Below are 9,389 nucleotides of genomic sequence, written 5' to 3' on the forward strand. Positions count from 1 at the left end.
TCGTTCGATGTGTCCTCGACGGTGGATCGCGCGGACGTCGGGTCGGACGGCGGGTCGGACGCGCGCGCGTCGGGGGGGTCGAGGCGACGCGCGGGAGGGGGTCGGGCGGACGCGCGGGGGCGATATCCGACGAAGCGACGCTCGATGGGGCGATGAATGACGGTGAGAAGGGGGCGGTGAAGACGTCGAGGATGAGTCTGAAGGAATTGATCGCTCGGGGGGGCGAGTTGGCGCCGAGGGGGGGAGGGGGGTTCACGAATGAGAGCGAGTACTTTCACACGTATAGGGCGTTGGTGCGGTGTCGGCGCTTGCACGACGCGGTGGATCTGTTGAGGCACATGCGAGGAGCCGGGGTGAGGAATCTCGGTGCGAGAGTGTCGCACAGAGATTTCTTCAGGGCCTGTCGAAGCTTAAAGGTGGTGTCGGTTGGGTTTGAGTTCTTGGAGGTCATCGAGAGCACCGATATCCGCCCGTACAACATGCTCGTGCACGCGTGCGCCCAGGCTGGGGACATCAAGGCGGCGTTGTTGGCGAGCAAGACGATGTGGAACGCGGGATTTAGACCAGATCTTCACGCGTACACTACCCTGATCTCCGCGTGCTCCAAGGGTGGAGACGTCGAACGAGCGTTTGAGGTGTTTGAGGAAATGAAAAAAACGGGGCTTGAGCCCAACGCGCAGACGTACGCGTCTCTCATCGACGCCATCAAGCGAGAGATCTCGGTGACCGTCGCGGGATCAAAAAAGCGAAGAATAGATGACGACAGTGTGCGCGCTTCCTTAGACAGATGCTTCGAGGTGTACGAAGACATGAAGAAGAACTCTGTGAAGGCGGATATCGCGATGATGAACAGCTTGCTCAACGCGTGCTCACGCGTTGCTGCGGCGCCGAACCTTCGCAAGATCTCCTGCGAGAGAGCAGAAGCAGTTCGCGCAGACATTGTCGCGCAGGGTCTCAAGTTAGATTCATACGCGTACGCGTCCCTCATCTGCTGCGCCGTGGCGAGCGAAAACTATATCAAGGCTTTCGAGTTGTACGATGACATGCTCGACAGCGGCGTCTCCGCCACAGCCGAGGTGTACACGGTGATGATCCGAGCCTACGGTATCTTGGGAGAGGTCCAAAAGACGAAGGATCTCTGGGAAAAGATGCTGGAGAGCGGCGTGAAGCCCGACCAGATGGCCTACGCGACGATGATGCGCATCGCGCTCTTGGATAACGACGAGGACTTTGCGGATGACTTGATGGCTTCCATGAGGATGAATCGAGTTCGCCCAGGCGCTGAGCTGTACGTCATCCTCACTGGTGTTGCCGCGCGACAAGGCGACGCTACTAAGATTGAAGAGATCTTGTTGACGGCGAAAAAGCGAGGCATCACCCCTCCGATTGAGTGCTACAACTCTCTCGTCGCCGCGCACGCGCGCGCAGATCGGCCAGATCTGGCCATCAAGGCGGTGGAGAAACTCGAAAAGGCTGGGTTTGAACCCGATGCAATCACGTACGAAGGTTTGATCTTTGCTCACGCGTGGTCGAGAGACTACGAGGAGGCGAAGAGAATCTTTGAGAGACTCGTCGAGACGGGCATGCGCCCGACGTTCCCCACCATGAACTGTCTCGTGGCTTGCGAGGCGCGAAGAGGACACTTCGACGAGGTGCAGAGCATCATCGACATGATGCATGAGTATGGCTACGAGGACGATGAAATGACTTTGCGCGAGCTTCTCGTAGGATACGCTCGTGCGGGAGACATTGAATCGGCTTGGAGGGTGTACAAGGAGTCGCGCGCTGTCGGCAAGGTGAACTCCGAGCGCGCGCTCAACACCATACTCGGCCAGACGTTAGTGCACATTAGAAGCCTCACGAAGTTGAATCGCGGGAGTCAAAGTCGCGCAGAACTCGGTTCGTACGACGAGGGAGGGAATTACGTCGCCCAAGAGTGGGCTGAACGAGCCGTGTCTGCGTTCCATGAGGCCACCGTGGCTGGCATCGTACCCCGCGTTGAGACCTTCTCCACGATGCTGGCGTGCTTGCGTCCGCCGTCGACGAATGAACAGAATGCGTCCGATTACAGCGAGGTCGCGCGCGCCGTGAGCCACGAGATGAGTTCGCACGAAGACGCCGCCAGATATTATCCATCACAAGCGCTCATCATGTACGAGGAGGCTCAAAGCTTGGGCATCGTTGCTCCGTTCAGTCGTACCGAAGATTTCGTCTACGATATTCGAGAGTTCCCGCCCGCAGCCGCTGAAGTCATGTTACTCACATGGTTGCGAGTCGTTCGCCGTCTAACTGATGCAAACGGCATCGATACGGAGATTCCAACGTTGACCATTCGAGTGCGGGACGACACCGAGGTCTTGAGAATGCTCAAGGAGGAACACGTCGAAAAGAACGATCGTGCGCTTGCTCGTTTGTGCCAAACGGGAGAACGCGTACTCGTCTTGCTTCGGCGTTTACGCTTCAACTACGGCGGTGGCTTAGAGCAGGGATCAATAGAGTTGAGTGGCAACGCCGTCAGTCGTTGGTTGAGAGGTTACGCTCCACAAGAAGAACCAAGGGCAAACCTGTTCGGAGAGAACTCTCTCTCCGGGGGTGTAAGGAGCCAAGCCATGCGCATTCGCTCGAACACGTATGGTGAATCAAATGACGACGATGTATGGACGCCATCAAAGATGAGAACTCCCTCTTTCAACATCTACGACTACTACGGCGATGACAAGGATGATGACGACTTCGGCGCAAAGCCGTACTTCCCGAAGAACTGGGTGCAGAGCACCTCCAACGACGTATCAAGCTACGACGAAGATGACGACGACATCAAGGATCTCGAGCGAATCCTAGAAGATCGCAAATAAGCCGTACGCGCAGTATTAGAAACTTAGACGATTCGATTCATAATCAACGCATTTGCGCCGCTACATTTGCCGCCTTTCACCAACCAAGCTCTAATCGTGCTTCAAATCCTCCCTCGGCAGCGACCACTCCGCGAAAACGCGATGTACGTCGATCGGATGCCTGTGAGATTTCTACCAGAGTTTCAGCTAGCTTGGAGACTGAGTATTCGGTCAGCAGAGTCAAGATTTCTTCATCGTAATCCACCGCGGGAAAGTTCAGTTCTTCGTCGCGACACCCAAGCTTGAGCTTCGCGAGATCATACGCACGCGCGGCCGAATGCGAGGTGTCGAAAGAACCTAAGAAAAGTTTACTCTCGTCGACCGCTTCGCTGTTTTGTACGTACGCGTCGTATCGCGTTTGCCAAAGTTTTCGCGATACGCCTTTGTAGTTCACAAGAGTGGACTCGTAACCCACCGCAATCCCCTTCCGTGGAGCATGCAAATCTGATGGGAGCGAGTGCGAACGATCCACTTTATGTGGTCTACTCGGAGCACCCTTTAACATGGAACTAACGAGACTTCGCTTGGCATGATCGGCCTCGTCTTCATCGACGTCCTGGCCCGCTGGAGGAGTCGTGAACGCCCTTTGCAATACCGAAGTTTTGAAATTTTGATGACCTGATTCAGCCGATGATGGTGAACTCACCTCGCCGATGCGTCTCGCGCTTGACGCTCGTCGAGTAGTTGACATCGTCGCTCCGACGAACTGTAACGAGTTTGATCTAGGTTCACTCTTCACATGTGCACGTCACACCACTGGAACATCAAATATGTTTTGGTTGGTTGTTATTAAAACAAACATTTCTCTAGCTGCTACAGTGACCGTGGAGAGATCGTGCGTTGAGATCGAATTCATGACTCGAAACCCTCGGTCCACACTTCAGCTTGAACTTTCTCCTTCGATGCGGCGGCGAGCGCTTTGATGAACTTGGCGTGTAGCTTGTGGCCAGCCTTGTACGCGACGACGTGGCCAATCGGGACTCCGCTCATCCCGGGCTCGGCCAGCAAGGACAAGTCACCGATCAAGTCGAGGATCTTGTGTCGAGCTGGCTCGTTCGACACGCGAAGGGGAGCGTTCCAGTACGAATCCCCGTTCGCGACCAGGGCGCACTCCTCCAACCCAGACTTGATGTACCCGGCGCGGTAGTACGCCGTGAAGTCGTTCATTGTGCCGAACATTCTCGCCGGAGAAACGTGGAAAACATACGGAGCGTCCTCGGTCGGGGTCCAACTCTCCCACTGCTTCCCAATGGCTGTGCTCTTGTACGAGAAATCGATTCCGTACGTGAGCTTGCACACATCATCGACATTGAGCGACATAAAGGCGTCGCCCTCTCGCACCGTGACGTTCTCCGTGATCTTCCACGCCATTCGCGGAGCTTTGGAGCCGTCCGCGGAGAGCGCGGGTGTCGGGCCGACAGTGCAGATGTCGTACGCGTAGTTAGACGCGCTTCCGTCCAAAATAGGAATCTCCCCAGAACCCTCTAACTCGATACGGCAGTTATCGATGCCCATGGCCTCGAGCGCGCTCAACAAGTGCTCGGCGCCTCGAACGACGAAATCGCCTTTGAGCTCGGCGCTCAAACGAACATCTTCATTAGCCAGATCGTACGCGGCCCGCACGCGTTTTTCACTCTCGTCGTACGCGCCCGGCACCTCGACCTCGCTGTCTAGCTTGACTCTCGTGCTCTCCGCCTTTTCTCGAATCTTTGCCTTCTCCTCCTCATCGTTGCTCAGCGCCATCATCACATTCTCCAGGAGCATATCTTCCACCTCCTCCTCCGTGTATTCCGTCTCGCCCACACCGCTGACCTCGTCGACGTCGATCGTCCCGCTCGGCACCTGCACGAAGTACCTTCCCTCGCCCGCCGCCGCCGGTCGCACGCGCATCAGCTCCACCTCTCCGCTCCTTAACCCGTACCCGGCGTACGTCAGCGTCCTTCTGATCGTCTGTTGATGTTCCGCGTTCGCGGGCACCCGCAAGCGCAGCTCCGCCGCCATTCTCGCCGCCGCCCGCAGCTCGTCCCGACTGGCGAAATTCTCATACCCGTGCGTCTCGTCCAAAGTCGATCCCTGCGCGGCGTTCGCCGCGTGCACGCGCACGACCGCGCGTCCACCGCATTGATGGGTTTCGTCGCGTCCGCTCGCGCGCGCGCGTCGTCCGAGCGCGCGCGCAGACGACGCACGACGGCTGAGAGCGCTCGCGCGCGAGGCGGCGGCGGCGGCGCGCTCGACGGACACGATCGTCGACGGCATCGCGTTCGAGCGCCCGTTCGGTGCGTGAGGACGTCGGTGGACCTTACGTCGGTCGTGACCGGAGGCGACGACGGCGCGGTGGTGCGCGCGCGCGTGTGCGGACTGAGAGTGGGAAGAGGGAGACGAGGGTTGTTGGGGCGGCTTTGGCGACGGGAGCGAATACGACGAATACAACAACGATGTTTACAATCAGAAAGGGAACGGTGGAGGGTTGGAGACGAAGGGTAAGCGAATGAGATCGGTGTGAATGGGCGGGACGAACCACGGATGTTCGTTGGCGCCGGGAGGTGGAGGGAGGTATCGCGGACGGCGCGCCGAGGGCGGGTGCACGAGATCGAACCAACGCCAGTAAGCATCGTGCTCAGCTTGAGCTTCGGCGTCGACGTCGTTGTCGTTCCCTCGAAAATCAATCGTGTAACCGTTGATATTGTCGGGATCGAACGACGCGGGGGATTCGTCGACGAAGTCTGCGGCGCCAAAGTCGTCGGATGGATCGACGTCGACTTCCGGCGGCGTCTCTTCCTCCTCCGACGCCTCACTAGATTCTATCGGGGCCTCTTTCAGGGTCTGAAACAGTTCGGCGTCGTCCTCGTCGAGCTCATAATCGTACCAACTCGACGGTATGACGTCCGGTAAGGGTTCGATGTCGCCGCCGCGCTCCGCGGTGAGGCTGCTTTGGAGCTGTTCGAGCTCGCCGGCGGTGAGCACGGCGACTGACAACCCGTACGTACCGAAGCGGCCGGTTCGACCGACTCGGTGCATGTACGTCGCTCCACTCGGTGGCACGTCAAGATTCACGACCAGATTCACGTGCGTCAAGTCAACACCGCGTGCGGTGAGATCCGTGGAGACCAAGACGCGGAGTTGAAAGTTCCGCATGTCCTCCATCACTTTCATTCGACGCTCCTGTGGGAGCACACCCGCGGTGAACGCGGCTTTGACCCCTTGCGACGTCAGACGTTTTGCCAGAGCCTCTCCCCAGGCCAATCGACGGACAAAAACGACGGCTTGATGAAACGCCACGTCGTCGAAAATCTTCAACAACCGCGCCTCCTTGGCCGCGATGACGTCGGCGAGCTTGGTCTCCTCGACGAGGGAGTAAAACTGTCGAACCCCCTTTAACGCGGTCGTGCTCTCGCACAGCATTACCTTCTGCGGCGACCGCATTAATCGCTCCAAATCTCGTATCAACTCTCGCGAGTACGTCGCGCTGAACGCGCACACCTGCTTTCTCTCCGGCAGCATATTGTACGCGAAGAGCACGTCGCGCTCGAACGTCCCCGTGAGCAGCGCGTCCGCTTCGTCCAGGATCAACAATCTAATCCCATCGCACGCCATCGCTCCCTCTTCCATCATCTGTCTCGTTCGACCCGGCGTTCCGACCACGACGTGCGGCTGCAGCGCCAAGCGCCGTCTATCCTCCTTCGTCGGCAACCCCCCGACGAGCAGCGCGCACGTCATCTCACCTCGCACATCGCTCCCATCAACCTCACGAAAGCCTTCGATCAATCTCTCGACGCAATCCCTCGTTTGCGTCGCGCTCTCTCTCGTGGGCGCCAACGCGAGCGCCTGCGTGCGTCGCCGTCCCGCCTCCACGCGTTCCGCGACGACGATCGCGAACGCCATCGTCTTCCCGGTCCCGCTCTTCGCCTGCGCGAGGACATCGCATCCAAACCGTCCCAGCGGCACCGTCGACGCCTGCACCGGCGACGCCGCGTCGTAGCCGCATCGTCGAAGCGCTCGAACGAACGTGTGGTCCAGGCGCAGGTCCTCGAACGTGGTCTCGTCGCGCGCCGCCGCGTCCGCGTCCGTCCCTGCATCGCGCGCGCGCGCGGCGACGACGTCGGACGATCGCGCGCGCGCGTCGGGGCGTCGGGCGAGGGGCATGGGGCGACGCGGCGCGCGATGGTGACGACGATGATGATGATGATGACGACGACGACGATGATGATGATGATGATGATGATGATGATGATGATTTCACGACGCGACGCGTCAGACGCGCGCGCGACGGGGCGGCGACGACGATGGGGCTGTACGACGATCTCCCGGACGCGGTCGCGGTCGCGGACGCGCGCGCGGGGGCGACGGGGACGCGCGCGGAGGGGACGACGGAGACGGTGACGACGAAACGACGGCGAACGGAGACGACGGCGACGCCGACGACGACGGCGACGCTGCGACGACTCGCCCCGCACCTGGCGACGAGAGAGAAGTTCGCGAGGGCGTCGTCGATGCTCGGTGCGGTGCTCGCGAGCGAGGGGTGCGAGCGGCGGGATAACGCGGCGGCGTTCGAGTGCGTGCGAAACGCGATGACGCCGACGCCGAAGCGCGCGCTGGAGCGGGCGACGAGGGTGGCGTACGAAGAGTTATTTAAGATTGTTGATGCGGTCGCGCCGGTGATTTTTAACGCCAAGCAGAGGAGGAAGGTGGAGGTGTGGCGGACGTACGCGCTGGGGGCGAACGCGCTGCACACGGACGACTCGTACGCGTTCAGTAAGGCGGTGCGGGCTATTCAGGACAAGGTGGAGGCGCTGGATGCGTACGTAGATGAAGAACGGATCGATGTCGACGCAGAGATTGAGGTTCCGCCCGCGCCCGAGGACGCGAGCGAGGAAGACGCGAGAGCCATGGCGGAGGCGTTCGTGGCGGCGGTTAAAGCGGAACGCGCGGCGGAAATAGAAGCGCGCGCGGTTGAGGACGAGCAACGAGTGGCGTACATCGATTGTCTCGAAGTTGCGGCATCGTTGTATCACCGCCCTTGGGCGCAGACGACGATCGACATGATGGCAAACTTTTTCCACGAGCGACGAGACAAATTCTCGCCGTCGAGCCGCGAGGACGTCGTTAAAATTTGGGACGATTTACGCAAGAAGAAGATCGCGAGGAAGGCTGGTGGTGGCGATGGCGGGGATATGACGCAGTACGAGCGCGACGCGGCGCGCGCGGCGTCGACCAAGGTATCGGCGCGCGGCGCCGTGGGATCGGAGCGTCTCAACGACGGCCGAGGCGAGGCGTGCGCGAAAATGTTAGGTTAGCCCGTGAATTCGCATGCGATAACGCGGCGGTGTAATTTCAATCAATTCGTCTTCGATTCATCACAAGGCGACGACAGATTGTGTCACGAGAGAACGCGCCGCTTAGTTGCCCGCGTTCTTCAAGAAGTCTTGAAGCACGCCGAGCGCCGCGGTTTCCTCACCGAAGTCGCTGATCACGACGCACGAGCACTTCACAACCTTACGCGCGGTGCCTTCGGCGTCGAGCTTGCACAAACCAGCCCACTCACCGAGCGCCATCGCCTCCGGGACGCGAATCAAGTGCACGTTGATTTCGTTGCACAGCGCCTGGATGAGCTTGGTGTAATCAGCCTGGTCGCAATCTTGCGCCAAGATGCAGATCAAAGCCTTGCGGGACTCGATCGCCTTGCACGCCTCGCGCAGACCGCGGTGCAGACCGTCGCACGCGCCAGCCTTCTTCAGCACAATTTGCAGAGCCGTCATGAGGTCCATCGGTTCATCCGCCACCGGGGCGGCGACCTCGGGTTGTTCCTCGACGTCTTGGACTTCCTCGCTGCGCAAAAACGTACGCGATTATCGCCTCCATCGTCAGTCATCGTCCCTCGACGCGACCGCACGCGCACGCGCGCGTCGTCCCCCCCGTCGATCCCATCGTCGCCACCCTAGGGCTTTCGCCATCCCATCATCCACGCGCCGTCTCGTCGCCCGCGCGCGCATCGCACGCACTCGGCCATGATTGATTACGAAAACAAAATTGAGCGGTCCTCAAACGTCCGTCCTCGACGACTGTTTCGCCTCGTGACGACTCTCGCGCAGAAATGACCGAGCGCGAACGCGCGTCCGTCGATGTCGACGCCACGTCAGCGCTCGACGAGGTTGTGTGATGTGCCGACGAGAGATGGCGTTACGATGCGTTACGTTGCGTGGCACCGACACGCATGGACGTCGACGACGCCGTCGCGGCGGCGATGGGGGAGATCGCGCGCGCGCGCGCGGCGGTGGACGAGGCGACACGCGAGGTAGGGCGCGAATGGGGGGCGCGGGCGGCACGGACGCGGGCGCGAGACGGGCGCGGGCGCGCGCGCGGGACGGGCGCGTCGACGTCTCGCGAGGCGGTGGCGTCGAGACGGCGACGGGAGGCGGCGAAGCGGTTCGATCCGCGGGCGGAGGTGCGACGACGCGCGGTTGGGGTGGGGGTGGGGACGCGCGATGCGTCGACGTC

General features: G+C 60.4%; 6 protein-coding genes across 6 annotated transcripts; 2 read left to right on the forward strand and 4 right to left on the reverse strand.

The window, feature by feature from the left end:
• Positions 1 to 152: 152 nt before the first annotated feature.
• Positions 153 to 2,855, forward strand: OT_ostta06g01100 (Tetratricopeptide-like helical; the record flags this gene model as incomplete). Its single annotated transcript, XM_003079688.1, has 1 exon — positions 153 to 2,855. One exon carries the CDS (start codon positions 153 to 155, stop codon positions 2,853 to 2,855), a length of 2,703 nt encoding a protein of 900 aa, XP_003079736.1.
• Positions 2,856 to 2,931: 76 nt separating this feature from the next.
• OT_ostta06g01110 (DNA-binding domain) lies at positions 2,932 to 3,585 on the reverse strand (the record flags this gene model as incomplete). Its single annotated transcript, XM_003079689.1, has 1 exon — positions 2,932 to 3,585. The coding sequence occupies one exon, from the start codon at positions 3,583 to 3,585 to the stop codon at positions 2,932 to 2,934; it is 654 nt and encodes a 217-aa protein (XP_003079737.1).
• A 161-nt stretch (positions 3,586 to 3,746) lies between these two features.
• Positions 3,747 to 5,150, reverse strand: OT_ostta06g01120 (UDP-3-O-acyl N-acetylglucosamine deacetylase,C-terminal; the record flags this gene model as incomplete). Its single annotated transcript, XM_022983967.1, has 1 exon — positions 3,747 to 5,150. One exon carries the CDS (start codon positions 5,148 to 5,150, stop codon positions 3,747 to 3,749), a length of 1,404 nt encoding a protein of 467 aa, XP_022839174.1.
• Positions 5,151 to 5,339: 189 nt separating this feature from the next.
• Positions 5,340 to 7,037, reverse strand: OT_ostta06g01130 (Helicase, C-terminal; the record flags this gene model as incomplete). Its single annotated transcript, XM_022983968.1, has 1 exon — positions 5,340 to 7,037. One exon carries the CDS (start codon positions 7,035 to 7,037, stop codon positions 5,340 to 5,342), a length of 1,698 nt encoding a protein of 565 aa, XP_022839175.1.
• Positions 7,038 to 7,177: 140 nt separating this feature from the next.
• Positions 7,178 to 8,188, forward strand: OT_ostta06g01140 (unnamed product; the record flags this gene model as incomplete). Its single annotated transcript, XM_022983969.1, has 1 exon — positions 7,178 to 8,188. The coding sequence occupies one exon, from the start codon at positions 7,178 to 7,180 to the stop codon at positions 8,186 to 8,188; it is 1,011 nt and encodes a 336-aa protein (XP_022839176.1).
• A 102-nt stretch (positions 8,189 to 8,290) lies between these two features.
• On the reverse strand, positions 8,291 to 8,901 carry OT_ostta06g01150 (Ribosomal protein L7Ae/L30e/S12e/Gadd45; the record flags this gene model as incomplete). The annotated part of the gene is made up of 2 exons (XM_022983970.1): positions 8,291 to 8,720; positions 8,894 to 8,901. The coding sequence occupies 2 exons, from the start codon at positions 8,899 to 8,901 to the stop codon at positions 8,291 to 8,293; spliced, it is 438 nt and encodes a 145-aa protein (XP_022839177.1).
• Positions 8,902 to 9,389: the final 488 nt, after the last annotated feature.

This window comes from Ostreococcus tauri (genome assembly GCF_000214015.3).
Source record: "Ostreococcus tauri WGS project CAID00000000 data, contig chromosome 06, whole genome shotgun sequence".
Classification (NCBI taxonomy): domain Eukaryota; kingdom Viridiplantae; phylum Chlorophyta; class Mamiellophyceae; order Mamiellales; family Bathycoccaceae; genus Ostreococcus; species Ostreococcus tauri.